Consider the following 14,383-nt stretch of genomic DNA (forward strand, 5'->3'; position numbering starts at 1 on the left):
GGCGTGATGATTGGGATTGTGACCGGGACGTTGAGTGACCAAATTTGGTCCAGGGTATGCCCCCGGACATGGGTGGGTGTGTGGACATGCGACACAAAATTTAAACTGTGAAGAAGGTCGGTGAAATCTTTAGACACCGCGTCTTCTGCGGGGTCGGATGGCCAGAAGTTGAAGTCCCCAAGAACTAGAACAGAGGAGTTGTTAACTGCTAACGTAGCGAGCAACTCCTGAAGCCCAGTAATAAAGTGGGGGGTTGATTGGGGGGGGCGATAGACAAGGACGCAGGTAATAGGGACTTGAAAGGAGGCAGATCGCATCACCAAACAGTCGACTGCCATGATGGCTGGGGAAAAGAGCAATTGGAAGTGAAGTCCAGAGCGGACAATCAGGGCGACGCCACCTCCTGCTTTCCCTGCCGGTCGATCGGCCCGCAGGACGTAGTAGGAGGAGGGGAGGGCTGCGAGTACATTGGGCAGGGAATCTGGGCAGAACCAAGTTTCTGTCAGAAACAGGAGGTCAGGTTTGTAGGAGTCAAGAAACACAAACAGTTCGAGGTGGTGCTTGACTGCCGATCTGGTGTTTAAAAGAAAGGCCGAGATAGTGGACGCCGAGTTGGGCGGGATCCTAGGGGAGGGGAAGAGGGGGTGGAGGCAAGGTGGCTGGGAGGGGGGGCGCGAGGTGGGGCCGGACAAGGCAGAGTTTGGCGATTTGGGCGGCGGTTCCAGGGCTGGTGATCCAAGGGCCCTGGTGAGAGCGGAGTTCTTCCGAGGTATAGGTTAAAAACTGGGCATAGTGGGGTGCCCCTTGCCCCGGCCGGGCGCAGACGAGCTTGCCTTTGGCCCGCCCGCTGCGCATGCGCATGGGGATGGCCTTAAGAGTGCTTGGGAGCGCGATGTCACTAGCGCTACCCAATGAGGCCAAAGCTGGACTGCCCTACCTAAAATGGTGCCCGCAGCCCCGTCAGCCCGCCGGTACAAGCGGCACTCAGCCGTGCCGGATCGGGACCAGGGGAGCGGGGAGGTGACACAGGAGGCAGGCGACCAGGTAAGAGGAGAAACAAACAAACAGGAGTCTTAAAATCACTACCGTTTTTTAAAAATAAAGAACTGAGGATCGCCACCACACGCAGCCAACAGCTTCCGCGAACCCACTGCCACTGGGGTTATTGCGTCCGCTGCGCGTGCGCATGAGATGGCCTTAAGAGTGCTTGGGAGCGCGATGTCACTAGCGCTACCCAATGAGGCCAGAGCTGGACTGCCCTACCTAAAATGGCGCCCGCAGCCCCGTCAGCCCGCTGGATTTCTTTGTTTTGTGTTTCATAGACCCCTCCCTTTTCTAAGTATTAGGGTACCTCCCTTATATTTTTGCAATTTGTACGGAAAAACCAGGCACTTTTTTTCCATCAAACCCTACATTTTGCTATATATAGACTATTTTCCTGGTTCCCTCCAGGGGACTCCACAATCTTGGGTATCTTTGGAATCCCCATGATATTAGGAAAAAAGGACACAAATATAGCTTAGATAACTTATGTGGAAAAAAGTTAAGGAGGCTTAAGCGAGAAGTACCTCAAACAGTCAAAAAGGGCTCAGCACTGGGGTGTAAAGCCTTAGCAGTTAAGGGTTAAACTAGATAAAATTAAAAATTAAAAAATGTCCAGAAAGAAAATGTTTGCATGCTTAAATGAAACTAAGACACATGTATATGTTGCCCATACTTTTATTTCTTTAGAACAGGAAATCATAACACAACAGGCTATTCCGAGCAAGCCCTTAAATACACCCGCCAAACACCTATAAATCTGTATCAAAAGTGCAACATTTTATAATTTATTATATGCTGTTTAATACATCTAGTATGTTAACAAATAACATACATCATTTAATAGAAATTCTTGTTCCAATATACAAAATAGAGGACTGCTGTCCAAATTAACATTTATATAAGTACACAGCAATCAGTTCCACCATTAGCAATTGAAGACGCCCTGGTCTTGCCTATACAAAATGTCAATTTTGTAATGTTTTCTATTGGTCAGCGTCCTTAGTTTTTTCAACATTTGCATAAACTGCAGTTTTTGAAATGAGCAAATTCAAGAATTGAGTTTTCTTTTCAGCTGCACTCGGAGTAATATGAAATTTATCACTTGGAACCTCTCCATAGACCAAACTCACCTCCAAACGAAGGAAACATGATTTCATGAAATGGGCTTCAGGTGAAAATGGAACGCACATATCATGTGACAAACATTTAGTTGAACTTAACAAAATAGTTTTCTTAAACTTAGTAGAGTATAAAATATATTCAGCAACACATTGGCGTTTACTAACAATTTTAAAAAAAGTAAAAATGATTGTGTAAAACAAAGAAAACATTTCTTGTACCTTTATGCAAAGGACTTTGAATGGTTATCTTCTTACATCTAATTGTGAACGGCCTGTTTTCCTGTTTTAATTACCATATTTAGCTTCTTCAAATCTTACATTGGCCGAAGAAATAATTTGTGGTTGTAAAATGCAATACAATTTGGTCTAGAGCCCTTCAATCAAAGAGTAAAAATAAAAAATAAAAAGTCTGATTTCTTTTCTCAATTTCAACTTTTGACATCTTCATAACCCTTTCTTTTCGTTAGGATGGTAGTTCAAACAGGCTAAGCAATTTGTATAAAAATGCCTGAAACAATAAAATAGAAAAATTCCCAGACAAAACTACAGAACATTAGCATTTTTAAAAGAAGATTAGTAAAATCTGGCTTGACCATTGCATTTGCGACTGTGAAATTGTAGCCTAGTTTGCAGAATGACCCTGTTCAGAAAGATACTCAGCCACGTAGGACAAGTTATTGAACTTATTTTCCTGAGCCAAAAGATACAAGTCAGTAAATGGGTTACTTTTAGCAGCAGCCAGAAGACATTCGTTTTAGAGGTCTCATCAGTTTCCATAAAATAACAGAAAAAGCACAATGCACAATAGACCTGTTACTCACTGAAAGAAAACAGTGGGTTAGGGGTGGGGGCACAACAAAGGACACCAGGGCCAGATTGCCAGTGCTTGGAATATGCATTCAACCATTTTCCAGACATTACATTCAGCCACTGTCAAACAATACAACGATGCATGGAAAACAAAAGTGTCAATCACCTTAGTTTACATACTGTACATACATATATTATTTACTATTGTCTTGATTTAGAATCTCTCTATAAAAACTATTCTACAAGTATTTTTAAATTCTGATAATGCTGTTCAATATGCTTCGCAAAATAAAACAACTTAAAAAAAGTTTGGATTCCTATGCATTTTTATCAGAATGTAATCTGAAATATTAAACACCTAAAAGCATTGTTGGAATTCTCACAAGTAAGCCAGTTTCATTCAAACGATTAAAGTATGACAAGTTCGAAAACCTTCTATCTTGTATTGCAGATTATAGAAACATGTCCCTTAATTGCACATTGAGCAGTATAATAGCTACAAATAATGGATCAGCACCCACATTTAATTTCAGTAAGCATTCTCGCCAGTATCATTCTACATAGCTTTCAGAAATAGACTTTTAGCTTGGCCTGTTTTAGAGCATGAAAAAGATGGTGTTAATTCTGCAACTAAGTATTGTCTAGCATGTAGACATAAATAGAAGCTCCTCCTGAGCCAAATCAACATTCCGTCGTGGACTGTAAGTGTATTTGTTTTAAAAGGTACACCAAACTCCGTTTTTTCACTGTCAAAGTATTTGTAAGGTTATGTAATGGACAACAAGGTCAATGATAAAGACTTAAAATTTGAACCCGGGCAAAAATAAAAATATACAGATTTAAACTATGGCAAATAAATATATTAGGAAACTATATTAATAAAGCAAGCATTCGTCATACCATTGTATTAAAAGCCACCATTTTGAGTGATTGTTCCCAAGTTAATGAAACATGTACATACAATTCTCACATTACCAGCTTCTTTAAAGAAGCAATACGCACATTGGTCTACTTGACGATGGTAGATAATGGATGCAGATCTTTTGCTGTCAAGAAGGCAACTGTAAGTGCTGAGTCCAAAACATGACTTGTCTAAAGCTGTAAATGCTTTCCATGGTTAGGAGAGGAAGATTCATGAGCAAAACTGATGCTGTTAAAGAAAGATCAGTACATTCTGTGCAAGGTACTATAACCACTCCTGCTGCCCCCCATTACATTTCGGGAAAACAATGCAGTTATCCAAGCACAATACCGATCCTTGAATTCTACTGGAAGTGTGTTCCTTCAAGACAATGGAACATCTCCGTTTTCTCGTTGGTAGCACTAGTGGAACTGTATGGTCAGCATGATACCTGAGCAAATAAATCAACTGCCATGATATGAACTTAATTTTCCACTGTATCCATGGGCTCTGCTTTTGTTGTGTTGTGCAAACAGCGCTACTGCCCCTGAGCTCACCACATTCCTCTTTTTCTGTCTTTTATTCGGTGCTTGCTCCATCCCCGAAAATAACCAGAGAAGAAATGAGGCAGATAGTATCTCTTCAGAATTCCCATTCAGTCCCGAGACTGATAGAAAAGGATGTAACCAGACTCTGAGTTCTTTGAGATGTCCGATGTCAACCCGTAGAATTCTTCAATAGCTTGTGCATCTATTTTCTGCAGGATGTAAAATGAGATTATTAAACAAGATGATTTACAAAGCAAGGAAATCATTATGAATGAGACTACTATAGCAGCATCGTGCATATTATGCATTCTAACAAGTCAGTGTGTGAAGCTCAAATACAATTGCTGAGGAGGGGGGGGGGGCGCTAGAACAAAATGTGAACAATAATCACGGGTTTTAAAGAAAAGCATAAAAGCAAGTATGAAGACTGGCCTGCATGTCAAAAAACACAGTAAAGTCAACACAAGTCAACACCGAAAAACAGGACAATATTAAGTTGAGCACACATTTTCTCCATGTAGTCAAAAGCTTACAGATCTTGTTGGTGGACATTAAGGTTTTACATTAACAAACATGTAATTACTTATCTAAATCTATATACCTGAGCAATCTCTTGCACAACCAGAACCATGTATAATTCTATTTTGGTATAGTTACATTGGCAGGAGTGTTTACATCGTCAGCTTGACTTCTGCTCGCTGAGCAGTCTGCTCCAATGGAGGAGTATCTTAATGTCATCAGAAAATATATTAAATTAAGCCTTTAGCACCAGAACTAATGTAAGCTGGATCTGTAGGGGCAGCTTTGTATTTTTTCTCAATGCGGGAGTTGAGGACTCGAGCCCTGACAGGATCTTTAAAGACCTCTGTTGCATGCTTAATGACCCCCTTAAGCATTGGCAGAATGGCAGTGGACCTTTGTGTATTGTCAAACGTGTCCAAAAGAAATCTTCCTCCACAGTGAAGGTGTGCAAATCCACCCCATGGTATTGGGCAGCTCTACGGACTAGTAGGTTAAAACCTAAAGTGTCCTCTGGGTGGGGGGGGGGGGGGAGGGCTGGAGGGATATACATCGTCTTGAGGGACGTAAGGCACATCAGGGGTGTTCTAATCATCCCATGGATTAGGTGACTGAGGGGCACTATCGTTCCCTACTGGTTCATAAGCACCCCCACCTGTGTCATCAGAGTCCGTGTCTAGATCATCATCTGGGTTAAGGGATGGTGTAGGAGAATGATGTGGTGAAGGAGGTGAAAGAGTATGGGAAAGTGTGGAAGCGACCCTTAATGGAGAGGTTGCAATGTCTCTCTTCTTTGGAGGAGGAGGAGGAGGTGCAGGCGCCTCTAGCGGTCTCTTTTTGGAGCTAAGAGACAGTTGTCCAGTCTTAGGATCCTTTACAAGAGTCTTTTGAGTAGGATCTGGTAAAAAAGGCTATTCTGTGGATGGCAAATCCTTCGGTGTCGAAGTTCTCGGTTCCGGAAGTTTTTCGACACCGATTCGGTAGCTGGTCTAGGATCTTTTGGCTTAGAACTGTGACCTTTTTCAAAGTCTTTAACCGGAACGTGTTTTTTTGGTTCCGTGGGTTTTTTCGGTTCCGAAGCGTGGGAGTCAGGACCTTTAGGTAGTTTTTTACTCGGCTCCGAGTGCGGTTTTGACGTTGATGAGCCGGTGCCAGTCTTCGGCGCCGAGTGCTTGGGTGTCGAAGCAGCGGTTGGAGTGGATGAGGAAGATGGCTTCTTTTTCGGTGTCTGTGTAGGCTCGACACCGGGAATAGGCTTACTCGAGCCCGAGCCGCCTGAATGCTTAGTAGGCTTCTTTGCCGAGCCCAAGGGCGGGGCGTGGGAAGCAGTCTCTCGTGTGCACCCGGGCCCGAAGGTGAGGGTGTGACCAAAGCCTTTTCGGAGGGTGTCAAGGAAGGGTTGGGGTCGACGTTCTTACTTACGACCTGTTGAGCTGGAGTAATGTCCTGGAACTCTGAGTCTTCGGCATCGGAGGAGCTGGCACTTATTTCGGCCTGCTGCTGTTCTGGCACATTGACGCCCTCTTGGAAGATGTCCTCCGGGATCGATGCTAACGAGCGAGCCATTGTCGGTCCCGAATTGTGTTCTTGGAGCGGAAGGAGGCACAAGCGGAACAGTCTTTGGCCTCGTACTCCGGTGGGAGGCAAAGGTTGCACACCTCATGTAGATCGGTGTGGGGAAACTTCGACCTACATCGAGGACACCTCTTGAATGGCGTCCTTTCCATGAGCCAGAGACTAAGGCCTAGGTAGTCCCGAAGGCCTTCGTCGACGACCGGAATCGAAGACTTCGAAGTGGTGAAGAGTTGCGTCGATGGACCACGATCGAAACAATACCGTCGAACTGTGTGAGGATTGCGCGCCGAAGGAAAATCGGTTCCAAACTGAAGCGCTGGAAACACATCCGAGCCCGATGGCAGAAAAAAACATTCTGAGGATGGAGCCGATGCCCATGCGCAATATGATCCAAAGGAGGAGTCACCTATCTTGTGACTTCCAAAGAACTTTTCAGAACAAAAACAAACTGCAAACATCCGGGCCCAACACTAGGCGGCGATCTATGCACAGTGTGTAATCTGCAGCTCATATGCCTTGAACAAACATTTACAAACATTTTTAAACGTGTTTATTGGTAGTCTTAGAAAACACTAATTATACTGTATTTACAAATATAGAATGAATATGCTACTTACCAGTATGCATCTGTTCTTGGCATGTAGGGCTGCTAACATTCATATCTTTTGCATAGATTGCCGCCTAGTGTTGGGTCCGGATGATTGCACATTGTTGTCCTGGAAGAGTCTTCGAAGTATCACGAGATAGGTGGCTCCTCCCCTGGACTACAGTGCGCATGGGCATCGACTCCATCCCCAGATTGTTTTTAGCCATTGTGGCAGAGATGGAGTGAAATAGTGTAAAGGATGCCCATGCTAATGATTGAATGCAAGAGAGTATCTGCAGCCGCTACGCGCACCGGGGAGGAGGGTGGGCGATATGAATGTTAGCAGCCCTACATGCCAAGAACAGATGCATACTGGTAAGTAGCATATTCAGTTCGAGGCATGTGGGCTGCTAAATTCATATCTTTTGCATAGAATACATAGCAGTCCCTCCATCAACGGCGGTTGCCCATGCCAGCTGCAGAAGTCTGAAAGAGTGTCTTGAGAACAGCCTGTCCTACAGCTGCTTGCTGCTTGGAATGCACATCGACACAGTAATGTTTGGTAAATGTGTGCGGTGTAGCCCACGTGGCTGCTCTACAAATGTCTTCCAAAGGAATGTTCCCCAGGAAGGCCATGGAAGCCCCCAACTTGCGTGTGGAGTGCACCCTTGGGGGTATTGTTAAAGTACGCTTAGCTTTTTGATAACAGATTTGAATGCACTTAACAATCCATCTGGCTATTCCTGCTTTGGAAATAGGGTTGCCTTTGTGCTGTGAAGGCAACAAAAAGTTGTTGTGTTTTCCTGAAGTGTTATGTTCTGTCAATGTAGTACATCAACGCCCTCCTAACGTCCAATGTATGGAGCATTCTTTCCGCCACTGTTTGTGGGTTTTGAAAGAATGCGGGCAGGTCAATAGTTTGGTTGATATGAAACTGTGACACCACTTTCGGAAGGAATTTGGGGTTAGTGCGTAGTACTACCCTGTTTGAATGAATTTGTATGAATGGCTCCAGGATTGCGAGCGCTTGCAGCTCACTAACACGCCTGAGCGATGTAATAGCAATGAGAAAGGCCACTTTCCATGTTAGGAACTGGATTTCGCAGGAGTGCAGTGGCTCAAAAGGTGGGCCCATCAGCCTAGTGAGGACCACATTGAGGTTTCACACTGGAGCTGGTGGTGTTCTCGGAGGAATGACTCGCTTCAGTCCCTCCAGGAAGGCTTTAATGGCAGGCACCCTGAAAACAGAGAGATGTCGCCTGTTCTGGAGATAAGCCGCAATGGCGGATAAGTGTATCCGAATGGAAGCGTATGCTAGATTGCATTTGTAAAGATGTAACAAATAGCAGATGATGTTAGGAATGGATGCATCCAGCGGGTTGATATTGTGTTCTGTACAGTAAATGACAAACCGCTTCCATTTTGCTGCATAGCAAGCTCTGGTAGTGGGCTTTCTCGCCTCTCGTATGATATTCATGCATTCAGGAGGCAGGTTGAGGTAGCCAAACTCTAAGACCTCAGGAGCCAGATCGCCAGGTTGAGCTGTTGCGGATCTGGATGCTGAATGGCGCCATGGCTCTGCGTCAGGAGGCTTGGAGAGAGATGCAGCCTTTGATGCGGTACCACGGAAAGTTCTAGGAACGTGGTGTACCATGGTTGGCGCGCCCACGTTGGAGCAACTAGGATGAGCGTCATCGAGTGTTGCTTTAGCTTTCTTGCCACTAGCGGAATGAGAGGCGCTGGGGGAAAAGCGTACGCAAATCTGCCTGACCAGTTCATCCATATCGCATTCACTTGCGATTCTGGGTGAGGGAACCTGGCGGCAAAGCTTTGGCATTTTGCTTTTTCCCTTGTGGCAAAGAGGTCTATCTGTGGATGACCCCACTGTTGGAAGTACGGGTGGAGTACTGATGGATGTATCTCCCACTCGTGCATTTGATGGCTGTATCTGCTGAGCAGATCCGCCATCTGATTGTCCTTGCCCGGGAGGTGTTCCGCCATGAGGAAAATGTTCCTCTGAATGGCCCACTTCCACATACTCTGAGCCAGATGAGACAGCTGTGGCGAGTGAGTACCTCCCTGCTTCTGGATGTAGTACATGGCTGTCATGTTGTCCGTCCGTATCAACACGACCTTGTTGCACAGATGTACCTTGAAGGACTTGAGCGCCATGAAGATTGCCATCAATTCCAGGTAGTTGATGTGCAACTTCTGTTGCTGAGTTGTCCACAATCCCTGCACCGTGTAGTGGAGCACATGAGCTCCCCACCCTTGGAGAGATGCGTCCGTCATTAGGATAATCTGTGGCACAGGCTCTTGGAACGGACGTCCCTTGCAAAGGTTGTGTGGATTCCACCAATGCAGAGAGTTGTATGCCCGACCGGTCACCAACACTAGGTCTGTCAGTTGTCCCCGAGCTTGTGTCCACTGATTTGCCAAGCATTCTTGGAGCGGACGCATATGCAACCTTGCGTGCGGGATTATGAAGATGCAGGAGGCCATCATGCCTATCAACTGCATGAACACTCTCGCTGGTAGTGAGTGTTGCGGTCTGAACCTTTGGATCAGCGACTGAATGTTGTCGATCCTGACCGGGTTTGGCTGAGCCATAGCAGTCAGGGTATTTATTGTTGCGCCCAGATACTGCCGCACATGGGCTGGCTGAAGGTGCGACTTTGGGTAGTTTAGCGAGAACCCCAGACTGTGAAGGAGGCGAATAGTGTGAGACATGTCTGCGGCGCACTTCCGTTCCGACTTTGCTTGAACGAGCCAGTCGTCTAGGTAAGGGTAGACATGTATGTTCTGTCTCCTGAGGTGCGCCGCAACTGTAGCCAGACACTTTGTAAACACTCTGGGGGCAGTGGTCACTCCGAAGGGTAGGACTTTGAACTGATAATGCCTGTTGTGGATGGTGAACCTGAGGTATTTTCTGTGGGATGGGTGGAGTGGTATGTGAAAATAAGCATCCTTGAGGTCCAAGGTTGCTAGGAAGTCCCCTTGGTTTAGCAGGGGAAGAATCTGTTGCAGTGTAAGCATGTGAAAGTGTTCTGACAGTATATACAGGTTGAGGGGGCGTAGATCCAGAATGGGTCTGAGGGATCCGTCCTTCTTTGGGATAAGGAAGTACAGGGAATAGACCCCTGTGCCTTCCTCCTCCACTGGTACGAGCTCGATTGCGCCTTTTTGCAGCATCACCACTACTTCCTGCTGCAATAAGTGCAAGTGCTCTGCCGACATAGGACGTTGTCTTGGGGGAATGTTGGGTGGAGTGGAGGTCAACTCCAAACAATAACCGTACTGGATAAGCTGTCTTACCCACCTGTCTGTGGTGATGGATGTCCAGACTGGCAGGAACTGCTGGAGTCTCCCCCCGACAGGTGTTGGATGGTCGGGGGGCAGTGACAGAGAGTCACTGTTTGTTGGCGGCAGAGGAACAGGAGTTGTTGTTTCCTCTGCCTCTGCCCTTGGCACTATTACCTCTGTAACCCCCTCTACCCTGTTTGGGGTACGAGGATTGTGCGCCACCTTTCGTGAATTGTGACTGTTGACCCAATTGTCCTCTGGTAACACCGCGTGCACCTGAGCGAGGAAAAGTGCTCCCCCTGAACTGTTGAGACTGAAGCGCCCCCATGGATTTAGCTGTCTCACTGTCCTTTTTAATTTTCTCGAGGGTGGTGTCAACATCTGGGCCAAACAGTCTGTCAGGATTAACGGGCTGGTTGAGTATTGTTGTTTGAATGTCAGGTTTAAAGCCTGATATGCGAAGCCATGCTTGTCGCCTTAACATAACGCTAGTGTTAATCGCCCTAGCCGCTGTGTCAGCCACATCAAGTGCACACTTTATCGCAGCGTTTGAAATGAGCTTTCCCTCTTGTATGAGCATTTCTGCTCCCTCCTTAAACTGATCAGGTAGGTGTTGAAGGAGCTGTTCTAGGGTGTCGTAATGCGCCCTATCATATCGTGCCAATAGTGCCTGTGTGTTTGATATACGCCAGATATTGGCAGCCTGCGCAGCCACCCTTTTGCCCGCTGCCTCAAGCACTTTCGACTCCTTGTCTGGGGGAGGAGCTTCACCCGTCGTCCAGGAGTTCGCCCTTTTGCGGGCATTGGCGACCACCAGCGAGTCCAGAGGCAACTGTCCCCGAATATATGCAGGGTCCCCAGGTGCCGGTCTGTATTTCTTTTCGATACGTGGGTTCACCACTCTCGCCCTGGTAGGTTCCTTAAAGATCTCTGGGGCATGCTTAAGGACACCTTTTAGCATAGGAAGTGTTTTAACTGTTCTCTCTGAGACAGGGAAGGTGTCAAACAAAAAAATCTTCTTCTACCGGGTCAGCATGCATGTCCACATCATGATTGGCAGCTGCCCGCTCTATCAAGGCATTAATTGCCGCTGAATCCTCAGTTGGGGATGTACGTGCACCAAAACCCTGTGGGTCCTGTACCACTTGATGGCCTCCCTGGTCACCAGTGTCGTCATATGAGTCCTGTTGTACATCAGGGTCATTGTCGGCTGGGAAATTGTACTGTTCATCCTGGTCATTGTCCTCTCCCCCTGACTGGTTGGGGGAAGGTGATGGACTCCTCCTTGGTGGAGGCTGAATAGGTTCAACAAGGGCAGGAATGTCCTGTGCCGGCCTTTTCTTTTTCAGTGGAATGACATAGGATTCCAATGGTTGGGAAGTGATCTTTCGTTTATAGAGTGTCAATTTCCCTGTGCCGGCATCGATGTAATGCTCAGAGTGTTCTTCTGAGTCTTGACGTCGATCCAATCGGCCCCTTTGTGTCGAAGGTTCTGACGCTTCAGTGATCTTCGGCACCGATTTGGTTGCACATGCCTTCGGTGCCACCTTCGGCGGCAGAGTGTAGAGAAGCTTGGTTGAAGTCTTCGCAGGTGCGTTCACCGGTTTCGGAGCCGACGGCGTGTGAGTTGTCGATGTTGAAGCCTTGTCCCGAATACGTTTGAGGGAGTCAGTGACCTGCTTTGTGAATGAAGCGGAGGGTTTGGTAACCGATGCTCCATGTCCGCCACTATCGGAGGACCTCGGTGGGGACGAGGTGACCTCCGACGAATCTTCGGCTGCAACGGTCCGTGCCTCCGTTGTAGGCGTAGGCGCCGATGCCGTTGCTTTAGATGTGGTGTCTTTGTGCCGACGCGCAGTGCCTTCGGACTTCGGGTCGTGGTCCTGTGCTGAGCATGCTTCGACAGCTTTAGTGGACTTTGCCGGCGTAACCGTGCTCGACACGTGATGGACGACCTTCTTCGAGGACGGGTCCTTGGCCACTTTCTGCGGCGCTGCCGACTCGACAGCTTTCTTCGACTTCGGAGGGCGACGGAGTCGATGAGGGAGCAGGCTTTGTTATTTTTGATGGTACGTCGGCCATTTTAGGTGTCGTCGAATCCGAAGGTTTCGGTTTCGTTTCCGATGGGACGTCGGCCATCTTTGGTGCCGTCGATTCCGAAGGTTTCGGTTTCGATACGCGCAATGGCGTCTCCGCTGGTGTGTCCGTGGCCGGGCCAGAAGGCGGGGCCGTGGATAGCGGTACAGGGTCGTGGGTAAGGCCGAGTGGCGATCCCGTGACCCGCGGCTGAATCATGTAACTTTCGGGGCATAGCTCTTCCTCCGAGCTATCTTCCGCGGCCCCATAAACTTCTTCGTCGTCCCCTACCTCCTCGACGTATTCAAGGTCTTGGCTCTGTTCCTCGATGTGTTCCTCGGGATCTGCCTCGACCTCCGTCGACGGTGGTGAAATCTGAAGATGATGGCTTCGGCCTTCTTCTGCGGGGTCGTCGAATATGTCGTCGGGTGCCGGAGCTGCTCGCCGGGCCTCGAGGCGCGCCGCGCGCCGAAGCTTGAGCGTTTTCTTGGACCTGAACTTTGAGCAGGCCATGCAGTTGTCCTCGTTGTGGTCTGGCGAGAGGCATTTGTTACAGACTGGATGCACGTCGATATGTGGGTATTTGGACCCACAGACGGGGCAGAACTTGAACGGACTTCGTTCCATGGTAAGATCGTCGGGGTCTTGCTGCGACGAGAGGGCCTCGATGTCCGAAGAGTTACTCGACTCCGCAGAATTCCGACCCGAAGAGTCGGATGAAGCTCGAGACCGCACGCAAACAATACCGACGCAGATACGAAGGCCTTTTGGCCTTAAAGAAGTACGTTTTTTCGATTCCGACAAAGAGACGTCGAAACCACATCCGAACCCAATGGCGGAAAAAAACAATCTGGGGATGGAGTCGATGCCCATGCGCACTGTAGTCCAGGGGAGGAGCCACCTATCTCGTGATACTTCGAAGACTCTTCCAGGACAACAATGTGCAATCATCCGGACCCAACACTAGGCGGCGATCTATGCAAAAGATATGAATTTAGCAGCCCACATGCCTCGAACTAATATGTTAAGATTCATTAGTATTGAATATTAGAAACTAGATAGCACTAAGAGTTCAGTATAATGAGTATTCAAAGACTTGCTCTAAATTCAGCTTCTCTGGTGAAACAGAGTTTGAAACAGAAAATCACATGAGAGTTCAGTAAGCACTAGATAGAAAGAGAAGTGTTTTAGAACAGTCTTGAATAGTATTGTAATTGCATTTATATAGCGCTTACTACCCCTGGCGAGGCATCGAAGCGCTTTACGCCAGGCAGCACACTGCTCCAGGACCCAAAGTTGATGGTTAGTTCAGTGTTCTTGGTTACTGTTTGTTATTTATTGAGATTAGTGTTGTGCATTCAAAGCAAACCATTTCATGCAGTCATTTCAGTTATGTATGGTGGACTAAAGTATTAGTGGTTGGTTGCAATCATTAGTGGGGGGGGGGCTGGGGGGAGCTCAAACACATGGTTGGTGGGATAAAGAGTTAGAGGAGATTAGGTATTGTTGGTTTGCATAGGTATAACTTTCAGCAGAGGGAGGAGAGATTGTGATCTTTTAAATGAGTTGAGAAATGTTGCTGAAATTGAGAATAATCACAGGTGCAGGTGTCTGAGTAGGTTGTGCTAAGACAGAGGAGGCATGCAGGGGAGGGTGGGAGGCAGTTACATTTCATTTAGAGGCACCTTCAGAATGTAACCACATTAGTAATAAGAGGGAGCTACTGGATTAAGATTATGACCCTCAATTTGGATTGTATCCCTCTTAAGAGCCCTATGAGCATTTTTGCCCACTTCACATATATTTGGGGCAGGTTTGGTCTTGTCAAGGTTGTAGCCTAGGGATTGAGCACATTCATGTAAATCAGATCTACGTTCCAAGATGGCGAGGGATAACTTGG

General features: G+C 47.2%; 1 protein-coding gene across 1 annotated transcript in view; it reads right to left on the reverse strand.

The window, feature by feature from the left end:
- Nucleotides 1-1,703: 1,703 nt before the first annotated feature.
- The window catches only part of USP12 (ubiquitin specific peptidase 12), a 401,704-nt gene continuing 389,024 nt past the window's right edge, over nucleotides 1,704-14,383 (reverse strand). Inside the window, exon 9 of the mRNA XM_078657114.1 lies at nucleotides 1,704-4,633. Coding sequence (XP_078513240.1) covers nucleotides 4,532-4,633 — 102 coding nt within the window. The 3' untranslated portion in view covers nucleotides 1,704-4,531. The remainder of the gene's footprint in view (nucleotides 4,634-14,383) is intronic.

This window comes from Lissotriton helveticus, chromosome 8 (genome assembly GCF_964261635.1).
Source record: "Lissotriton helveticus chromosome 8, aLisHel1.1, whole genome shotgun sequence".
NCBI classification, from domain to species: Eukaryota; Metazoa; Chordata; class Amphibia; order Caudata; family Salamandridae; genus Lissotriton; species Lissotriton helveticus.